At 34.5% G+C, this 22984-nt stretch overlaps 1 protein-coding gene across 6 annotated transcripts in view; it reads left to right on the plus strand.

The window, feature by feature from the left end:
- LOC125058463 (protein mahjong) overlaps nucleotides 1-22984 on the plus strand; it is a 44163-nt gene that overhangs the window by 4191 nt on the left and 16988 nt on the right. The window contains exons 5-21 of one of the 6 annotated variants that reach the window (XM_047662542.1): nucleotides 8-132; nucleotides 2003-2078; nucleotides 2783-2876; nucleotides 4915-5016; nucleotides 6853-6960; nucleotides 8222-8307; nucleotides 9805-9972; nucleotides 11818-11951; nucleotides 13818-13929; nucleotides 14826-14962; nucleotides 15659-15743; nucleotides 15982-16142; nucleotides 16574-16704; nucleotides 17553-17644; nucleotides 18357-18479; nucleotides 19953-20106; nucleotides 22113-22258. In XM_047662542.1, coding sequence (XP_047518498.1) covers nucleotides 8-132; nucleotides 2003-2078; nucleotides 2783-2876; nucleotides 4915-5016; nucleotides 6853-6960; nucleotides 8222-8307; nucleotides 9805-9972; nucleotides 11818-11951; nucleotides 13818-13929; nucleotides 14826-14962; nucleotides 15659-15743; nucleotides 15982-16142; nucleotides 16574-16704; nucleotides 17553-17644; nucleotides 18357-18479; nucleotides 19953-20106; nucleotides 22113-22258 — 2034 coding nt within the window. The remainder of the gene's footprint in view (nucleotides 1-7; nucleotides 133-2002; nucleotides 2079-2782; nucleotides 2877-4914; nucleotides 5017-6852; nucleotides 6961-8221; nucleotides 8308-9804; nucleotides 9973-11817; nucleotides 11952-13817; nucleotides 13930-14825; nucleotides 14963-15658; nucleotides 15744-15981; nucleotides 16143-16573; nucleotides 16705-17552; nucleotides 17645-18356; nucleotides 18480-19952; nucleotides 20107-22112; nucleotides 22259-22984) is intronic. The other 5 variants (XM_047662543.1, XM_047662545.1, XM_047662544.1 and 2 more) reach the window with 5 other exon arrangements.

Raw genomic sequence — 22984 nt, forward strand, 5'->3', positions numbered from 1 at the left:
ATTTCAGGATAACGAAAACCTTATAAATAGATTAGTGGGTTGGGCTACAAATTCACAAGAACCATTACAATCATATGCAACGGGTCTACTCGCTGCTGCAATGGAAGTTCAGGAAATTGCCACAAACTTTCGGTAATTATTTACTTACTCGTAACTGACTTTGTAAAAGTGAGCCACTTTCATCATTTTAGTGTATAGCATTCAATACTTTCAATTAGTGATATTAGCTGTAATTATAAATACAGTGTATTCTCTATAACGTAAAAATGAGATATATTTGTTTGGTTTAACACAAAACCTATTAATACACTCTTTATAACACAACAGCCATTCTCTATTACTAAGAAATATTTTCATATTTAGATATCAACAGTATACTTAAGTGTAATTGTTTTTATAATCAGATTACAAAACTAACCTATTCAGTTGTCGAAATTTCTCGCCTTTGTTATAGTATAAGATCCCGCTATACAACGACCTTCACCGAGATGCTTATTTAATGAAACGTATTTTATATTTAATTTAATATGTCAATAAATATAATCCATATGGGTGGGTTGCCTAGCAAATTTCAGTCCAGAGTATGTTTAATTAATATTAAAAAAAAATTTTTTTTTTTATAATTTGCATGTAGTAAATTTTTTGAACTTTTTTCAATCAATATTTTTAATCAGGGTAGTATTATATATGTATCACTATAACCTTCTTTTATACTAAAGATGTATATATACTTTAGTGTCACATAAAAAATATACACATAAATAATTAATGGATTAAAAACAACCTAAGTTTTGCATATTCTATGGGCTTCATACTTTCGATTGGTATAGTATTTATCTAATAATCATACCGGTGAAATGTTTAAAAAAATATTTTTTTTTAAATTAATTAAAAATACTCTGGACTGAAATTTGCTAGGCAACCCATATGGATTATATTTATTGACATATTAAATTATATATAAAATAAGTTTCATTAAATAAGCATCTCGGTGAAGGTCGTTGTATAGCGGGATCTTAGACCATTATTGTTAATTGCATTAACGTGTGCCATTATTCTTAAATTACATTGCCTGTAGGACATTTTGGTCTCGGTTACTAAACGAACCATCGTCACCTATCTACCTACCTATATATATATATATATATATATATGTAATTTTTTTTTTCTATTCACTCCCTATAACGAAATAAAATACTCGGTCCCAGTACATAAAGACTCGGTACATAAAGAGTTCACACTGTACTTATTTTTTTATTTTATTTTTAAGGCTCTGGCACGATTTGTGCATTAGCCAGCGTCAAGTATAGGATTTTTTATAATTCGTGCTTGTCTTTAGAAATTCGACCGTGTCCTTCATGTACGGTTTAAGCACTCGCCCGGTACCGCACAGCCCTCCCAAAGGCCGAGAACAAAATTAAATTAAAACTTGCCCTCGAACCGGGAATCGAACCCGGTACCCCTCACCTAGCTGCCACTTAATAAGACCGCTAGGCTATGAGGCCCCCTATTTTGTTTCATGTCCGCTGTCATGTCACATTATTTTAAAATATAAACCCCATTCTTGAGTTCTGGGGTTCAAGTCCCGTCAAGAAATTTTTGCTTCTCTGTGTGTAATTATGTAGACTGCATCTTTTCTCTCTGTCTTTCATCACCTAATTGTGTACTAATGGCTTAAATATTCATTGTTATCTAAGGGAGCGTTCAAGTATTACGTAACGAATTTGGGGGGGGGTCCTTTTGTAAAACGTTTGCGGGGCGGGGATTGAATTACACGTTATTGTTAATATTATTTTCGACTTTCCAGTACTTCACACCACATAATGGTAACTTTTAGCCATAAAGAGTCATTAGATGGTCACGAAACGTTTTACTATTGGGTACAGAAAAGCGTTACGGCGCGTTACATGGGGAGGGGGGGATCAATAATCTCCAAAAATTGCGTGACGCAATACTTAAGGTTGTGCTGATGAATTATTTGTTTTTTTTTATATATTTTCAGTGAATTAAACGCAATGTTAGTACCACTAATGTTGGGAAGACTTCATAACCTAAGGAATAAATCACTTGAAGAAAAGGTAATTTTTTTTTTAAATTAATTACTAAATATTAGGGTTAGAAGAGAAAATGCCAACTTTATTTACAAATAGTAGTTTATGCAACTGTCATATAATAGGGGGTATTAAAACATAAGTGTAGTTTTTTTAGTCACTTTTTTTGAAGTTATACTTCTTTAGGCGCGTTATGAAAAATTTATGAGAGTGAAATTTTACGATGCGGGCGCACCGTGACACAAAGTTGTCAGTGTGATTATAGCGTGCGCGAGCGAGATGGGAATAAGACAATCTTTAAGTAAAAAGAAATAGAATATGCGTGAAGTTAGCCAAGAATTTTGAATGACCATAATGACATTTGTAGTACCTTTTAAACAAATAAAGGAGTTTTAATTATTTTTTCAAAGAAATTTAGCAATGCTTTTTCACAAAGACCTATTGTTACTTAGTTTAAAGGTTATGAAACCTACCTAGTAATTAAATTGAATTAATAATAATATAATAAAATAATAATTATTATTGATATTAATTAATCATTCAATAATATATTGTTAAATTATTAACGCTAAATATTTATTATTAATTATTTAATATTTAAAAAAATTAAAAAAAGCCAAAGAATTATAACTTCGCGCGTACAAAAGTACACGCACCATTTTTTTTATTAATTTAAAAAATATATTTCTTATTATATATATATATATGTTAAAATAATTATATATTTACAGCCTCAAAATCAAAGCAATCAGACGCGTCACTTCGCCCGTTTTGACAAAAGGACAAGCAACGAATTTAAGCCAAATGGACCGAGTAATGGTAAAGGTATAGTTTTTTTAATACTAGCCCGACAGAACACACGAACCAAAGGCCGGCAACGCACTTGAGTCTTCTGGCAATTTGTCCTTGGGTGGCGGTATCGCTTAACATCAGCTGAGCCAGTTTGCCTCCTGTTAGATAACGAAATCGAATTAAGGTTTCCTAGAAAAGCGGTGCCGTTATCTAACGGCCGTTATGTAACGTTGGGTGACGTCACCCATACGTTGTCTATAAATAACATCGGAGTGGGGTTCCTAGAGAACGTTGAGTGTCACCGTAACGTCAAATAGCGGTGCTGTAATTTGCATGACGGCCGTCATAGCGGTGGTAAACATTTCAACGTTTTTCGCTTGTAGCGGTGTCCGTATTTAATTAATACACACGGAAACGTGACTTGGACGAGCGAAATTGATGTTTATTTGCATTATGTTAAAAAGTAAAGACGGCCGTTATTAACAACCGTAAAATGACGGCCGTTAGTTCACGGCACCGCTTTTCTAGGAAACCTAAGCTTTAATGTACACTATTCTAGAATCCACTTGAACGCACACAATGTTATCTTAATCTGTCTAGCCAATGAATAGAATTACATATGCACATACAGAAGGATATTATAAAATGACTAATAATATAAAATCTAATATATATCTATATATATGCATATTAGATTTAAAAATGATCATGAAACAGATTCAGAAATCTGATTCTGAGGGAGCGTTCATGTATTACGTAACGCAGTTTGAGGGGAGGGGCGAGGCTTTTGAAACGTTACAGCGCGTTACAGGGGCGGGGGGGTTATACAACGCGTTACGTAACATTTTCTATTTTAATAAAAAACTGGGGGATTAATTGGCAACCCTTTTCGGTTTATGTTGTACGGGGAATCCCTCGACTGTTTGTACGTGATTTTTATTTTATTAGAGTTTACACAGAAGCACATTGTTGTTAAAGATTGAGGAAATACCGTAATGTCCTCGAAAGCGGGAGATTTGCATCATCAGCTGTTCATGGCATATAAAAGCTGTCATATTAACTTGCCAGCACAATTGTGCCAAAAATGCCAACGAAATTTGGAAAACGGCTAAAGAAAAACTAAAAAACAAAGAAAAGTTTTGGAGTTTACTCCTTAAGAAACGATTTGAGTTATAAGGCCCGGTACGGAAATTTTATGAGGAGTAAAATCAAGTGTAACACGAAAAGTTGAGGCGTTATGCAGAAAGAGACAAACATATATATCTGTAGGATTGAGCGTGTGAAAGAATGAGATGGAATACATTACAGAGACTTTTCTATTTTGAATTCACGTTTTGACAGCCACGTTACAACATTGTCAGTGTTGACAGGTGTAAAAAATAAAAGTAGATTGTCTAGCGTGCCATAGAGTTTTGTCAATAGTAATGGTCAGTGAAATTAAAACTAAAAAGATTGTTCTTTCTTATTCTTCTCTTACTATAAAGGTAACTTTGGTCACAGAAAGAAAATCCTATTTGGGCATAGATGATGTAGGTACGTTTTATTACTACTACAAACATTTATATTATAAAAACATATATTCTTACCACCTTTAGTATGAAAATATGGTCGAAAGCCACAGAACATTATCGCCATTTTATCGTTCGTAAGGAGTAAACTCCAATCGTGCGTCGTAGCTGACACACACACACTATTTTATAAAGGATGTTATACATATAACTTAAAAAGCTTCTTTTGTTTATTACAACTGCAAACGCAATTAATACAATAACAAAGGTCACTTTGTTTAACATGATTGTGTCTTTAATGGTCACTTAAATGTTACGTAACGTTAAGGTAGGGGAGGGGGTGTACAGGAAAACGTTATGGTGCGTTACATGGGGGGGAGGGAGCTTCTAATATCTTTAAAAATTGCGTTACGTAATATTTGAACGCTCCCTTACATCTAAAGAGGTTGTAGCGCCACTGTTTTTTTTTTACATTACTTCTACATTTTGTTATTTATATTCTTTGCTTCCATTATAATTCTATTGTCTATGTTCCAATTCTATTCTTTTTGAACGTTTCTCAGAAGCAGAGGATGCAGGTGGAGGGGAAATGGAGTTGGACCCTCCGGGGGTTGGATCAAGCTCTAATTTAATTAAATCTCCTCCAACGCCTCAAAAGAGTAACAGTAAGTACTTGGTGTAATGGTTGCAGCATCTTTCTTTTTTTTATGGCTCTGGCACGGTTTGTGCATTAGCCAGCGTCAAGTATAGGATTTTTTATAATTCGTGCTTATCTTTAGAACTTCGACCGTGTCCTCCATGTACGGTTTAAGCACTCGCCCGGTACCGCACAACCCTCGCAAAGGCCGAGAACAAATTTAAATTAAATTAAAACTTGCCCTCGAACCGGGAATCGAACCCGGTACCCCTCACCTATTGCAGTATCTTACAAACATTGTGTAAAACAAAAAACTTGGCGATTAAAAAGAGTGGTGGAGAATTTATTGACAGTTCTTCTCTTTCTCGCCCTTGATTTGAGAACTGGCAGTAAATGTAAAATTAGAAGCATTTAATATGTTTTTTTTTTGACGTTTATAAGTGTACATTGTGTTGCCTATAATATGAATAAATGATTTTTGACTTTTGACTATTTTCATATCATATCGTTCATTTTATTTATTAACTAGCTGCCCCCACGAACTTCGTTTCTCCTTAATGTGATTTTGCTTAGCCTACCTTTTTAGTAAATACCAACATGGAACATTTTGGTATGCTACCCCAGAGACTGTTCGATTTTCCGGAATGAAAACTTTTTAGGTTTTTCTGGAAATTTTTCTCTATATAAACCTCAGAGTTCAAGTCATAAGATATTAATTAACAAATAAAAATAGGGGTTGATCGTAGAGGGGTGAAAATTAAGGGTTGTATGTATATATATATATATATATATATAAATTAGGGGGTGCCCTTAACATTTAGGGGGATGAAAAGAGATGTTGTCCGATTTGATAACAAACATAGTGAGACGAGAATTTTATATATTAGACCAGCTGCCCACTGAAGTATTTCCGAACCAATTCGATTTAGGGTCCTTCAAAGAGCGTACTAATTCTTAAAGGCCGGCAGCGCACTCGCGAGCCCTCTGGCATTGAGTGTCTATGGGCGACGGTATCACTTAACATCAGATGAGCCTGCCTGTAAACAGTTCTATTTAAAAATCGGCTTAACCTAATATATAAAATTCTCGTGTCACAATGTTCGTTCTCATACTCCGAAACGGCTCGACCGATTCTTATAAAATTTTTATGCATTTAGAAGAATCAGCTACTACCTTTCAAACTCCTGAATGTAAAGGGTGGCCCCCCTAAAATTGTTGTTGTTTTTTTATGACACAGCATACATAAATACATACAACCCTTAATTTTCACGCCTCTACGATCAACCCCTATTTTTTATTTGTTAATTAAAATATTATGACTTGATCTCTGAGGTTTATATAGAGAAAAATTCCCAGAAAAACCTAAAAAGTTTTCATTTCGGAAAACCGAACAGTCTCTGGGGTAGCATAGCAAAATGTTCCATGTTGGTATGTACAAATGTAAGAATCCCACGAGAATGTAAGTGCGTGCTCCTATTTCACCATGCCTCCTGCTGATAGAGGACAAGTCTTTGTTTTTTTTTTTAATTTATGTTATTATTATTAATTACTTGATATGTGGAACATGGTGTAATGGTTGCAGCTCCTTACAAACGTTGTGTTAAAAAAAATGGCAATTAAAAAGAGTGGCGGAGAGTTAATTGCCAGTTCTTCTCTTCCGTTCTACGCCCTTGATTTGAGAACTGGCAGTAAATGTAAAATTAGAAGCATTAATGTGTATTTCTTTACTGAAAAGTCATACCTATATGATTAAATGATTTTTTACTTTACTTTTATAATAATCCTGTAGCTTAACCCAGATCGTTTGATCCACATTTCTTGAATACGCTTGGAATTGGAGATAGAGGATTTTCTCTCATTACAGGTGTCCTATGGTCACCGCCTGGTACACACAGGACCCTCCCCCCTCCCCCTCATCCTCATGAGACGTCATCGAACTCGAGTTGGGTTGAAATGGAGACGTATGTTATTGGTGAGTCATTTTTGAAATCTCTTTTCGGATAGAAAATCATAAACTATTTATGCCTTTTTTTTCTTTTTTTTTATGGCTCTGGCACGATTTGTGCATAAGCCTAGGATTTTTTATAATTCGTGCTTGTCTTTAGAAATTCGACCGTGTCCTCCATGTACAGTTTAGGCACTCGCCCGGTACCGCACAACCCTCCCAAAGGCCGAGAACAAATTTAAATTAAAGTTTGCCCTCGAACCGGGAATCGAACCCGGTACCCCTCACCTAGCTGCCACTTAATAAGACCGCTAGGCTATTAGGCCCCCTATTTATGCCTTTAACAATACCTTAAGCCATAATCTCTCGAGTGCTGTCAAATATGTCAAAATTACTACAGAAAAAAGGTTTGACAGCTCGTGACAACTGATTAAATGTGATTTAGTATTATAATGGTGAAAGAATTTTTGAAATTAGTTGAATGACATTCAAACATAGAAACTTTGTTATAGATGGGTATTGGTGAAGGGCTTATGTGCCCCATGTGGGGCAAAAGGGCATCCAACGATCACCTGATCATATGATTGTTGATATTATTTGTATATAAAATTAATTTGAATTATCTATAAAGAACAATAAAATCAGTTAATTTGGCCTCATGGCTTCAGCGTGCGACTCTTATTCCTGAGGTCGTAGGTTCGATGCCCGGTTATGCACCAATGGACTTCCTACGTGCGCATTTAAGATTCACTAGAACGGTGAAGGAAAACATCGTGAGGAAACCGGCTTGCCTTAGACCCAACACGACGGCGTGTGTCACAGGAGGCTGATCACCTACTTCCCTGTTACATTGACATATCATGAAACAGATACAACAATCTGAGGCCCAGACCTAAAAAGGTTGTGTGCACTGATTTATTTATAAAGCTATTGCATAGATTTTATCGCGGGCTTTGAGCACGGCGACCGAATCAATAAATTCCGTAACGAAATAAACCTAACACACGATGACGTAATATAGGTGCGGCCAATACGCGTTAGAGCGGGACAGAACGCATACTGCGTCTCGCATCGGTTTAGCGTGATCGGATAGGCGTGTTAGTCTGAGTCTGGTAGAGTGGTAGATTGAATTAATATCAAAGAAAAAAATACTGCAAAAAATAAATAAATAATTATATTGCATAACTTTATAAAAAATGCTATGCAATAGCTTTACCGCGGCAGTCCCCGAGTGCCACACGTATTTTTTTTATTTATACAATTATAAACTGTATGTAATAATTTTCAGGTAATATTCAAATTCACCCCCTGACGGACGCAACCAAACAAATGTTAATACTCCGATATTTGACGCCCATGGGGGAATATCAAGAGGTAAATTTATCATTTTTTGCTTAGCATTTTGTTCAATATAATTTGCCCATATAAAAGTGTTTTTAAACGTAACTAGTTTAAAAAAAACTAATACCCTCCAAACAATGTTTGATTATTTTACCTATAAATCGTATTATGGGCTTCAATTAACAGTTTATAAGAATCCGCCAAAACGCTTTTTGCAAGATGGCGTCGCACAAGTTCATATGACGTAACATGCTTGTAAACACGTAACAAATGTTGTTTTATACGTTATATTATCATTCTTACTAGACTATTAACATACTAGACAAAATTAAACTCCAGGGCAGTATAATTAGACAGAAGACATTGTTTACAAGCATGCTACGTCATCGTCGATTCGACTGTCTTGTCACGTGACTATAGAAATCATTCTTAATTATGTTTTTTTTGTTAACCTATTTTCAAGATATATATATATATATATATATACACAGTTTAAAAACCGTTTACGACATCGTTTGGAACAACATACCGGTTATTGACCAAAACAAAGGTCCCGGCTGAATTCTATTGTATTACTTAATAACGTCATCGGCTGTTACGACTATCGGTTTTTACGACCAAATATGAATAGTCCCTTCGATGTTGTTATAACAGATTTTGACTGTATATATGTCGCAGTCAACTAGCTTAATTAGCCGTTCAATTAATAGCCTAGCCTTTTAACTAAACAGCGCCGTTTAACTAGCGGCCTCAAAGATATTCAGTCGTAGCGTTTGTTACAACATTTAACAAACTGGCTAATGCTTAGGCCATTCGTACGTTAGTCATTATTTGACAGAAATAAAAGATGAAACATATGACATAAAAATATTTCTTTTAAAATTTAATGCTTGAGTCAAATTCACATGAAACTTTGGAAAACACCATGAATGTTGTGGTTTGCCGAAGCCATATTGACAGTTTGGAGAGTTTTGTTTCCAGTTTGTGAGTGGTAGAAAGTAGAATTAAATTTAAATTAACAGGCTAGGCAAGTAATGAAACGTCATCGATCCAACTCATTTGCCTAGCTGTTTGATCAAATAGCTGAACATCTTTCAGGCCGTAAGTTAAACGGCGGTGTTTTGTGAAAAGGCTAGGTTGTTAATTGAACGGCTAAACAAGCAGAGCAGTGTTGGCCTAGTGGCTTCAGCAAGCGACTCTCATCCCTGAGATCGTAGGTTCAATCGGCTTTACACCAATGGACTATCTAAGTGCGCATTTAACATTCTCTCGAACGGTGAAGGAAAACATCGTGAGGAAACCGACATGTCTTAGACCCAAAAAGTCGGTGTGTGTCAGGCTCAGGAGGCTGATCACCTTCTTGCCTATTAGATTTAAAAATGACCATGAAACAGATTCAGAAATCTGAGGCCAAGACCTAAAGAGGTTGTAGCGCCACAGATTTTTTTTAAATTAAGCTAGTTGGCTGCGATATATATATAACGCTTTAAACTTATACAGATTCATAACACAATTTGTCAAATATTTCAGTTCCTGTCGCACGTGTTCGAGAAGGACGCGTTAGGTCTTATTCTAGGATACCTAAACGTCCGGGAGTCCAAAGATTCGAGGCTAGCTTTCGAAGCACTGAAGTATTTAGCTGCCTTACTTTGTCATAAGAAGTTTTCTATAGATTTCATTAACATGGGAGGATTGCAGGTACATATATCATCTATTTATAAATGTCGAAACAGTGGCGCTACTGTCAGCTGTCACTGTCATGTTTATAAATTAATAGTATAATAAAAAAAAAAGTGTGTGTATTTATATATATATACACGCGTTAGAAGTTATACTTCTTTGGCGTATGGAAAAAAAAATCTGTAGTGATTAATAGTAATGATTAATAGTAAATACTATCACCGTCGTATATGAAATTGATTTAATAAAAACACCAAAATAATACTTATTTATTCACACTGATTAATTCTACTGTTACGAAACACGTGTTCTAAATATAAATATACTAGATTATTTTTCCGACCCAAATATCGGCCAATAGAATTGCACCATTCGACGTCACGTGGTACAACCTACATGGCATTATACTGAAATTTTTTTGTGAAAATTTTCTCTGGTCGTTGCTTCAAGAAAAGTATTAAGTAGTTGTTTTATTCATTATGAAATTCTTATTTGTTAACTGTACATTTCGTCTCATGGTGCAATTCTATTGGCCGACATTTGGGTCGGAAAAATAATCCCCCGAATACCACACGAGCTTCAAAATTATCGGGTATTTCCCGATAGGTTCGTTGCAAACAAATATAGTCGTCATGACGATATTATAACTGAATATACAACTTGAACATAGTTATTATCGATTTTCATGCCACCTAGAACCAACTTCATTCTGTTAATTTTGTGTAACGGTGCGCGCGTATCATAAAACTTCACTCTCATCAATTTTTCATAACGCGCCTCAAGAAGTATAACTTCAAAAAGGTTATAAATTAACGTCAAAGTAAATTATGTCAATACTTGTGGTTTCATTAATGCCGATATTGCTAGTTCTACAAATTAACGATTATTTATTGTGTCAGCTGTCACTGTCAAGTCACAGAGCTTATAAATTAACGTCAAGGTCGTAATCTGTCAATATTTGTGGTTTATTTGATTTGTGTATATCTTTAGGTCTACAAATTCACAACTATTTATAGTAATATAAATAATTATTTAAAGTAATTAATTGTGTTGGGGCAATGGCGCTACTGTCAGCTGTCACTGTCATCTCACAGAAATAACAAATTAACGTCAATTTGAAATTTGTCAATATTTCTAGTTCTTCAAATTAACAAGTATTTATAGTAATAGTAATAATTATTAAAAGTAATTAATTGTGTTGGGGCAATGGCGTTACTGTCAGCTGTCACTGCCATGTCACAGAAGTTATAAACTAACGTCAAAGTCAAATCAGTTTAAAACAGTGGCTGGAAAGTAATAGACTAAAATATTATAATGAAAGTAGATAATTGAATTATTTGAAAACTTTCGGATGGCAACACAGAATGTCATTGAATTTCTTAGGTTATTATGATTTATTGTCTTGATACTTCATGCAATTACTCATTTTTATTTCTATTATATATTTTTCCGAATAGTTAACAGGTATAATAGCCTAAAGTTTGTTTTATTGATTTTTTGGATTCTGATTTTGATTATTCAAAATAAAGTTGTGTTTTATAATAAGTTTAGTTTAAAGTTAGTTTTAGTTTTCCATGCTAGTCATTTTAAGTATCAATAGTAAAAGAGTAAATACGTTACTATCAATGTAAATAATAAAATCAAGTATCAAGTAAGTTTAATCCACAAAAATATATCAAACTTTTAGGGATACCATACTAAAATATTTTGAATTTGCCGCGCTTTTTCGTTATCTTCTTTCATTAGCCAGAGTCTAGTACTGAATCAACGATATATATTATTAACTAAAAAATATATATATATATATATATATATATATGTTACTTAACTAATATTACATAATGTGATGATTTTTTTTTTCAGAAATTTCTAGAAGTCCCACGGCCATCTGTGGCTGCCACAGGTGTGTCTATATGCTTATATTATCTCGCTTACTGCGAGGATGCCATGGAGAGAGTCTGCCAGCTGCCCCGAAGGACTTTGGCCGACTTAGTACGGTAAGAATATTTTTAGACCCATTTGGGGCCGTTCAAGTGTTACGTAAGCACTATAGGGGGAGTGGGGGGTGTTTGATTTCTTATTTTGGTGATTACGTCTACAGTAATTTTTTACTATTTTACACGCTTTATATTAGGTTCACCTGTATGTATGTATGTATGTATGTAACCGACTCCTTCGGACTCGATTTTGATCCACTTTTAACGGACAGATTTAATTCCAACTTTGCGCACCTGTCAAAGATTGATGACAATGCAATAATCCGAAAAAAAATTAACTAAAAAATAAATTATAGTTAAAAAAAACTAAAAAACACGCTTTTAAAGCACATCAAACTAAAAAGTGATTATATTTTTGCTATTTTTTGTTCATTACCATTTTCAGCCTAAATTAGGAATTATTTTTCACTTTTTAGTTTGATGTGCTTTAAAAGCGTTTTTTTTTTAGTTTTTTTTAACTATTATTTATTACACATATTACCCACACATTGTCTATGCTTGAAAACGATATTTGCATTAAATCTGCTTACGTAATACTTGAACGGTCCCAAACGGTTATTTTAACTGACTCCAAAAAGGAGGTTAATGTATGTGATATCGTTGGATTGTATGTGTAATATATATATAATTGACTGTTGATAACGTAAAAATTATTTTATTTGTAAAAAATTTGGCAGCGACCTTTGGTAGTTACCTCTAAATCTTAAAAACAAAAAAACCGTATAAAGGAAAAAAAACCCTTTTTACCGGATTAAAGTTATGTATTATTATAAATTTACAACTATTTGACATAATTTTAAATTTATCCGACGTTTCGCGTGCTTTACAGCGTGCGTGGTCACCGTGACCAAATTATGTCAAATAGTTGTAAATTTATAATAATACATAACTTTAATCCGGTAAAAAGCGTTTTTCTTTAAATGTGTAATAAGGGTTATGTTAATCAAAGACAATACTAAAAAAACCGTATATCATATTTAGAGGTATATAATCAAAAGAGAAAGTGCTCCGAGGATAATTCAAAAATAAAGACCACCCTAATGTGTATGTTTGTCTATAAATTTATTCGAAACCGGGTTCTTGTATATTTGACAGTGCTCAAGACGAGACTGGGATTTGAAGTACTAAGTCTATGTCAAAATCATTTTTTAATTTAGTTAACACAATGTACACTTATGAACGTCAAAAAAACATATTAAATGCTTTTAACTTTACATTTAGTGCCAGTTCTCAAATCAAGGGCGTAGAACGGAAAAGAAGAACTGGCAATAAACTCTCCGCTACTCTTTTTAATTTCCATTTTTTTTTTAACACAACGTTTGTAAGGAGCTGCAACCATTACACCATGTTCCACATGACATATCAAGTAATTAATAATAATAACATAAATAAAAACAAAGGCTTGTCCTCTATCGGCAGGAGGCATGGTAAAATAGGAGCACGCACTTACATTCTCGTGGGAAAAACACGAATTAAAATACCTATAATATATAATTTAATTCAGTAAATAGTCTAAAATTCATCAAATAGGGTTCAGTGGTTTTTTATTCCACAGAGATGTTATGTATTTCCTTATGTATATATTTGTATGGAGTTATCGCTTTTACAATTGTTATATCTCCGAGAATCCTTTTTTTTTTTTTTAAATACAATTCACACCAATAGACCGAGTCCCATGCTAAGCTGGTGAAGCTTGTGTTATGGGTACTAGCATACATACATATTATGGATAGATAGACATATAAATACATATTTAAACACCCAAGACCTAAGCACAACAAATGCTCATCACATCGATGTTCGTCTCAGCCGGGGATCGAACCCGGAACCCACTAAAAAAAATATTAAGACATTTTTAAATTTCAGATACGCCCTTTGGTTGTTGGAATGTTCTCATGACTCCGGTAGATGTCACGCGACCATGTTCTTCGGACTCTCTTTCCAGTTTAGAGTTATTTTGGAAGAGTTTGACAATCAGGTAATTTTTTCTGATTTATTTTAAAGTCTTTCTCACTTTGCAAAGTACACATGTCAGAAGTGAAACTTCTTTGGCGAACTAATTTTTAAGTCTTTTTCATATTTATACAAATCTAAAACTTTAGATTTAAAAAGGAAGATATGTTAGGAATTTAATTAATTTAATTGTCATTAAAATATTAAGTGTCGAAAATTCATACAAAGTATATTTTTGAAGTGAAACTTCTTTAGAATCGTTGTGATTTCAAACCGGATGCAACGGAAAAAGCGACAGTAAAAAGAGACGGACGCATAAATTCGTAGGATTTAGCGTGGGAGAGAATGAGATGGGAAGATTTGTGCAGTGTATAAACTTTAAATTGGCGTGTATTTGATCATTTTCTGAATTAAAAAAACATAGATGTGCAAAAAATTAAATAAGTAATAATCATCGAATTTCAAACTGCCATTATTTTAGTTTTTATCAAATTATGATATTAAACTTATAAATGAAATTTTTTTACCTTTACATTTAGTTAGTGAAAAAAGTATAATTTACATATTATTAATTATAAAAACTTTGTTTTTGATGGTTTCACTTCTACCACGTGTGAATTGGATACATGATTTTTTTTAAAATTTATTTCCTCGATAATAAGTACATGGTATTTTAATTTACAATTCGTCATTTAAGATTTCAATAAATTATTTTGCATAAAATATAGAATACTAATATTTCATAAATTCTCTTTACGAAATTTTAATTTTAAAAATACAATTTCTATAAGTCGCCCTTCTCACTCTCTCTCAATCGCTCTCTCCCTTCGACAAAACGCTGCACTTCTTTGTGACGTTCCGTAAAAATTTACCCTCATATAAAGGAGTTTCACTTCAATTAATGTAACTAAATTTAATTAGGATGGTCTTCGGAAACTATACAATGTGATATCAACACTCCCGATCCTTGGGTCTGATGAAGAGGAACTTCGGGTGTCTGATGATGAGACTTGCGCTGCACGACAGATAGTCCGGCACGTGTGTGTGGCTCTTAGAAGGTAATAGACATAGACATAACATTTATCACAAACAAAAATACACACACAGAAAATAAAATTTATTACTAACGAAAACACACACATAAACACACATAATAACATTTATTACTAACGAAACACACGCACACATAAACACACAAAATAACATTTATTACTAACGAAACACACACGCACAAAATATCAATAATCAAAGAAAAAATAAAATAAGAGATATCAAAAATTTAAAAAAAAATCCCTTTTCCCCTTCGGTTCGTTTCAAGTGTGTAATGCGTGTGTGTTGTGGTTGTAATTGGCCCTGGCTCAGCATTATGCTGAGGAGCAGAAAGTTCCACAGCGCTGGTCAATAAAAAAAATTGTGCCTGTACTCATGTACACACGTAAGAAGTGAAACTTCTTTATGACCTTATTTTTCGAAAAATGATCTACTATATGCAATTTAAGGAAATTGGTTAAATAAAGTTTAACAAAAGGCTTTTATTATCATAGACATGAATACAAATACAATTATTTCATTTTACCTTATTACTACTAAGATTATTACAGAATTTCATTAATTGCATTTACTAGGTATTTAAAAAAAGCAACATGGCGCGTAACCGAAAAACGTGACGATATTATACATAAATTTCTCCCATACCTCGATAAAGAAGTTTCACTTCAAAAATGACCATTCTATATATATTTTTGTACGTCTAGATATTTCGAGCCGCACCTACGTATACGCGCGTCGCTGGTTGCTAGGCAACAAGGGGATACGCTACCAGAACCACCGCCCTATAAGGTATGGACACAAAATAGTTTTTTTTTTTAACTGATTTTTACTTAGGAAATAAAAATTTAATTAACATACATGAAAGTGAAAAAAATGAAGTTTTGAGGTTATATTTCTGTAAAAAAAAATCACAATACGTTTCTCCAAATTTTCCTGTTAACTGAGGTGAAATCTATCAGGCACAGAAGCCTAATCACCTGACAGATACAAATACAGACCCAGCTGTAGCGCCTGGTTTCTTTTTCAGGCATCAAAGTCCTCGCCAGAAGAGATACAGGAGCAGATAGAAATAGTCCAACACGCGCCATGGTCGCGTTGGCCTCCAGTAGACGAACTTTTGGAGTTGGGAGGTGTAACGCTGCTTTTGCAGGTGGTCGGATTCGCGTATGACTGGAACTATAATGGCCGGTAAGTTTACAGAATTCAGTCTTGAGCGTTGTCAAATCACATACACACACACAATCGGAAACATTGACAGCTGTTGAAATTAGATCAAGGTAAATGTAGCCTGTAGTATAGAGATGACCATAGGAAAAAAAATGTATTTGATATTGCATCGAGCTACCCTCAAATTATTAATAAAAATATATCGTATCTATTTCGTGGCTTCTTATAGGCAAGTATGTAAGCCTTCTGTGCCTGACACATTCCATCTATATATTTTAATAAATTTAGTACTACCCTCCGAACGATTATCACGTTAAAAATTTCGAATTAGCCTTTGCACGATTGTTACGTTCGAAATTTCAAATAACCTCTAGAAAGATTTGGTAATACCCTCCAAACGATCGTCACGTTAAAAATTTCGAACTACCCTCCGATTGATAATTATTTTTCAGGGCAGAAACGGTGCGATCAGCCCTCGACGTGATATCCGTGTGCTGTGTGGCGCCACGCGTTCAACTTCTGCTCACCGAGAAGATCAGCATGAGAGAGTCGGAAATGATTGCAGGCGTCAGTATAGTGCTCGGTGAGTTATTTGATATTTTTCAGTATACTTAAGTTAAAAACAAGTAATTAAAAGATAAGACATGTCAGAAGTGAAACTTCTTTGTAAATTAATTATTGAGTAATTTAGTTGCCCAAATAATTTAATTTTGCCAGTCTTTCTATATAAATTAATGATACTAAGTCTAATTAAAAACCAGAACTTAAATTAGTTGTTGTTATGTATATAGAAATACCACCATAAATATGGTAACAATTACCAAATAATGTAACAAATTCTTATTATCATAATTGGCTAACTTATGTCCACATTTTCTAAAACAGCCAACTGGTCAAAAAGGTCGTGGTTCTAAAATACTAAAACAACAAAAAAATGTATTTTAGTTACTTAATAAAATAATAATGATATGTATTAAAAACACCATCGGTGTTTAAGTCTCATAATAACTCTCTCCCTTTTCTTCGAACGCTGCACATTTTCGTGACGTTCCGTAAAAATTTTACCCTCATGCGCCTAAAGAAGTTTCACTTCAAAATCAGATGTGCTTTTTCGATTCTTCGACTTCAAAGCCTTAATTATTTTATTTTTTATCAAAGTTAAAGATTAAACGTTTAAATTAAAATTGAAATAATAAAATAATTAAAAAAATTGGCTGTCTGTAAAGTTGGTTTACGGACGATAATTTTACGTAATAAAGTCATATGAATACTTTGATAAAAATTGCATACATTTATTAATTACTATCACTAAAGTGTCACATTATTTTGTGATACAATAAAATTTTTTTTTTTTTTTCAATAAATAAACATAATATAGCCCGTTGAGTTATAGCGCCTGTGGTTTTTTCATAATTAAATATGTATTTACAGCGGCGGCAGATGGTGACATAATAGTGGAGCCGGAAGTTCAAAAGGCCGCTCTGAATGTGTTAGTCAATTGCGTCTGCGCACCTTTACATAGGGTGAGTTTTTTATAATGGGACGGAGGGCAAATGGGCCGGAGGCTCACCTGATGTTAAGTGATACTGCCGCTCATGGACACTCAATGGCAGAGGGCTCGCGAGTGCGTTGCCGGCCTTTTAAGAATTGATACTTCCTGTGCGTTTGTAGTAATAATTGTATTACATAAAAAATACTAAAACTATACTTTTTATTTTTCATTTCGTAGAATTCTGACATTTCATAAGTGTTGCTACTAAAAAAGTTCTTTACCGAAAAAGAGACAAATTTGACTTATTTGAGGGCAATAAAAAATGCTACTTTTTTATGTTTTACCTACAAAAAGGTAAATCTAAATATTTACTCACTCAAGTGACCAAATACAAAAATAACAAATATTTCAATATCACGAACAATATATCGAATTAACTTTAATTACTTTATTTAAATCTTTAGCTGGCATCACTGCCTACTAATTCCAGGTTTAGTAAACCTTTTAAAAAAATAAAATGTTATCTTAACTTAATAAAAAGGATACATTAACTAAGAAATAAAATTTATGTATAGACTCAGATGTTCAGACTCGTATTGGAATTGAAAAATGTGCCCGGCCAAAAAGGTTTGCCATCTCTGACATGTCAAAAATGATAGCTGTCAGTATTCCACGGAATTAAAAATCAGAGTATACATATATTAACTAAAATAAATGAGTTGTATTGTATGTATGAATTCTAGTCTGGAATATCAACGGCTCGCTTTTCGATACCCGGTTCCTCAAAGAAGAAGACAGCCATGAAATCCTATGAAGACGTGATTCAGAAAGTGTGGGAGAGTGTCAGAACCAATAATGGAATTATGGTAAGTAAAATATGTTAACAAAAAAAACTTTAGAGGTGTCAAGGGACACCCGGATGGAACGAAATTCCTTTCGATTAATTTATATGTTAATTGGTATCATAACAGTATGATAGATTTTCTCGACACCAATCTTACGACGAAAAAAAAAAAAAAGCCAACATCACGAGGTGTTCTCAGGCGGTCACCCATCCAAGTATTGACCTCGCCCGACGTTGCTTAACTTCGGTGAACGGACGAGAACCGGTGTATTACAATAGACAAAAAAAGTGTCGTGACAACTTTTCGTAAGAATTTTTTCCGTCTAGCCCCCTTTCACAACGCGCGATAAGGAACTTCGTTCCAAAAATAAATTTGTTAGCTATATGAACAAAATAAGTTATAAGAGTGATGCTTATATTAAAATTATTATTTAAAGAAAATTTAATTTTAACATTTATTGATACAGGCTGTTCCAATAAATCATTTAGCAAAAAATCCAAATCATTTATTCATTTAGGTAACACAATGTACTCTTCACGTTAATAAAGAAATGAATATTAAATGCTTGTAATTTTACATTTACTGTCAGTTCTGAAATCAAGGGCGTAGAACGGAAGAGAAGAACTCTCCGCCACTCTTTTTAATCGCTAAGTTTTAAGGAGCAAGGTGGTGATAAAATAAAATAAATCAGTGGCGCGATAACCTCTTATAAAACTCCAGTATTACGTCACGCAAGTTTTGGAGATTATTGATCCCCCCTACCTTTGTAACGCGCAGTAACGTTATTCTGTCCCTAAGTATAGTAAAACGTTTCGTGACCCTTTAGTGACTCTTTATACCTAAAAGTTACCATTATGTGGTGTAAAGTATTGGAAAGTCGAAAATAATATTTAAAATAACGCGTAATTCAATCCCCGCCCCGCATCGTAACGTTTTACAAAAGGACCCCTCCCCCCCCCAAATTCGTTACGTAATACTTGAACGCTCCCTTACTCACAGGGAGAACAAGTAAACACTCCACACCATAGTATTGTTAACTATTTTTGTTTATATAACTAGCGTAATCTTAATATATATAAATTACGTGTCACGTTGTTTGTGCGCTATGGACTGCTGAACTACTGAACCGATATCAATCAAATTTGCACACCGTGTGTAGTTTGAACCAACTTAAAAAATAGGATAGCTTACATCTTAATTTATACCCGCAATATTATTTTATTGCAAAATTTGTGTTTAATATTTAATAGTCACAATTGTAACAGATGGCGCTGTGTTGAAAGTACCAACGTTTCACATAAGCTACAATTTAATGGCATAACCACCAAAAAAGCATGGTGGTCCCCATGACTAGTGTTCTACCGTTTCCCTTGAATAGTTTACTACTATTTAATATAACAAAAACCTTAGCCACAGCAACGCTTGGCCGGTCTGCTAGTTTAGATAAGTTTTTTCCTGTGAAACAAACCAGAAATAAATTATTATTAATTGCAGGTTCTCCTTTCATTAATGATGACCAAATCACCAATAACAGACGCAGACAGGATCCGCGGGCTGGCGTGTAGGGCTTTGTGCGGCTTGGCTCGGTGCTCCACTGTCCGGCAGATCATCTCGAAGCTACCTTTGTTTACCACATCACAAATACAAGGTACGTCTTGGGCTGTTGTTGTATTCTGTTATCTATAGTAAAATATTTAAATAAAGCTATTGCATAGCATTTTTTATTAAATTACGCATTTATAATTATTTATTTCTTTGATATTAATTCAATCTACCACTCTACCAGATTCAGACTAACACGCATATATAGTCTGTCTCACTCTAACGCGTACCGGCTGCGCCGGCCGCGCTTACGCTACGTCACTGGTCTGGTCAGAGAGATGTGAGACGCAGTATGCGTTCTGTCCCACTCTAACGCGTATTTGCCGCACCTATATTACGTCATCGTGTGTTAGTTTTTTTCGTTACGGAATTTCTTGATTCGGTCGCCGCGCTCAAAGCCCGCGATAAATAATAGCTTAAAAAACTTTAGGGCTCTGCAGGAAACTAAATACTGTCTTCTGTTGGAGGGCATACAGAATAAGTTGAAATAATTATCATTGAATAAATTTTAAACTCGTTAAACGTAACCTAATTAACGTAACAAACGCGAAAGTTTATAAGTATGGATGGATTTTTGGACTAAATGTATTTCAATGAAATTTTACAATAATGTAGCTTATACATCAGATTAACACATAGCAATCCCTCGCAATATATTCATGAAAATATTATGTATGTATACAAAATAGTGATAAGTTTACTAGAATAGAACATACGCACAATGTTAATACACGGAACAAACGCAGGCTGCAATTTCCCCGTACTAGACTATCCAAAGTTAGTAATTCTTTTTTGGGGAAAGGGATACTCTTTAATAAAATCCCAGAGGCTCTTTTATCTCTGCCTTTCAATAAATTTAAGAAATGTATTAAAGAAAAACTGTGTAAAAAGGCTTACTATAAAGACAACGATTATCTAGTTGAAAAAGGGCCTGGGACTAGTGCTAGACAGGCTACTTCTAATTAATTTGCGATATTTGTTTTAAATAATTGTTGTTTGATGATTTGCTATTTTAAAAGAGTACCGAGAGTTTTTTACGCCGGCTTTTTCTCTCGGCCTACACCCTCTGTCTTTGCCAATGAGTAGGGTTTTTTATTTTATTCTATTTTACAATTTATAAAGATATTGTGAGAATTGTGCAAAGTCTGGTAGATTGAATTGAGGGCGCGTCTAAACGGGCCATGTTTTGCTGCAATTGATGGCTGCAAACTGTGGCCTGCAACATTGCAAACAATGGCAGCCACACTATGAAATATTGCAGTAATGTCCCGGCCATATAGTCAAACATGTTTTGTATAGCCACATATGGCCGATATTGCCCCGATGGGTGGCCGGACGATCGCTAGGCTATCGAATTCAACTGCAATATTGCACAGCCAGTTCTATTGTTGTTTCAGTCACTCTCTTTGTTATGGCACAGTGTATCCTTTTCTACGCGACATGACGTTTGCTATGAGTGAAGTGTGCCTATTGCTATATTCTGTGTTTTGCGATCAGCTGTATTTGACGTTAGATTACTACGTAGAAATTACTGCTTTTGACATTCTAGTTCTTGAATAATTTATTATCAAGACTTATTTCTAGACTCAAATTGTCTACAGATTCTCGCCTATTTAAGTAAGGTCGAATCCACAATCTCTTCTTTTTCTGTTTCTTTTTTAAAACAATATAAGCTGCTGGGACAAGTGTGATTTCGTCAGCCATTGTTGCCGGTTTGTGTAGCCCGTTTAGGAGTCTTCATCATGGGCCATACTATTGCAGACATATTGCAACACATTGCCCAGCCATAGATTGTTCGGCCATCAGCTGCATTAAAATATTTTTGTAATGGCCGGACAATTAGTTGCCAACAGTGCAGCCATCAATTGCAGCAAAACATGGCCCGTTTAGACGCGCCGTTATATCAAAGAAAAAAATACTGCATAAATAAATAATTATAATTGCATAAGTTGATAAAAAATTCTATGCAATAGCTTTACCGCGGCAGTCCCCGAGTGCCACATTATTTTTTTTAATTTTATTGACGTAAAAACATTGTATACACTCTTTCAGTACTAATGCGCGATCCAATACTCCAAGAGAAACGTCAGGAGCACGTGATGTTCCAGAAGTATGCCCTCGAGCTTCTAGAACGAGTTTCCGGCAAGAGCAAACATATGGGAGCGGAGTTTGAGACTTCGCTCGCTAATATACATAGGGTGAGTATTTTTAATAAGGGAGCGTTCAAGAATGACGTAACGCAATTTTTGCAAACCCCCCCCCCCATGTAACTCGCCGTGACGTTTTTCAGTACCCAAGTACAGAACTGTACCCAAGTATAGTAAAACGTTTCGTGACCACCTAGTGACTCTAGTTACTATTATGTGGTGTAAGTCGAAAAAAATATTAACAATAACGCGTAATTTAATCCCCGCCCCGCATCGTAACGTTTTACAAAATGACCCCCCCCCTCCAAAATACGTAACGTAATACTTGAACGCTCCCTAAACTAGCGGACCCGACACATGTTACCTTGCATGATATTTCAAGCGATTGGGATATTAAACAAAGTTTGAAAGTACCGACGGCAGCGCCATCTGGCGGGCTGATTTGTGAATCTAAACCATCAAAAAAAATCATTCTAATCTGTCCAGCCGTTGAAGAGGAGTCCAGAGTCATACACATCTACAATAGAATTATACAGGATGGTCAAAAAGCCGTGGTTTAAATGGACTTCTAGTGGGGTCCAAACATCGACCTCAGAGATTTTTTTTTTTTGACAACTCACACCAATTGACCTAGTCCCATGCTAAGCTGGTGAAGCTTGTTTTATGGGTACTAGGCAACGGATGTACATATAGATATAGATAGATAGACATATAAATACATATAAATACATATCTAAACACCCAAGACCTAAGCACAACAAATGCTCATCACATCGA

The sequence above is a fragment of the Pieris napi genome, chromosome 18, assembly GCF_905475465.1.
Source record: "Pieris napi chromosome 18, ilPieNapi1.2, whole genome shotgun sequence".
Classification (NCBI taxonomy): domain Eukaryota; kingdom Metazoa; phylum Arthropoda; class Insecta; order Lepidoptera; family Pieridae; genus Pieris; species Pieris napi.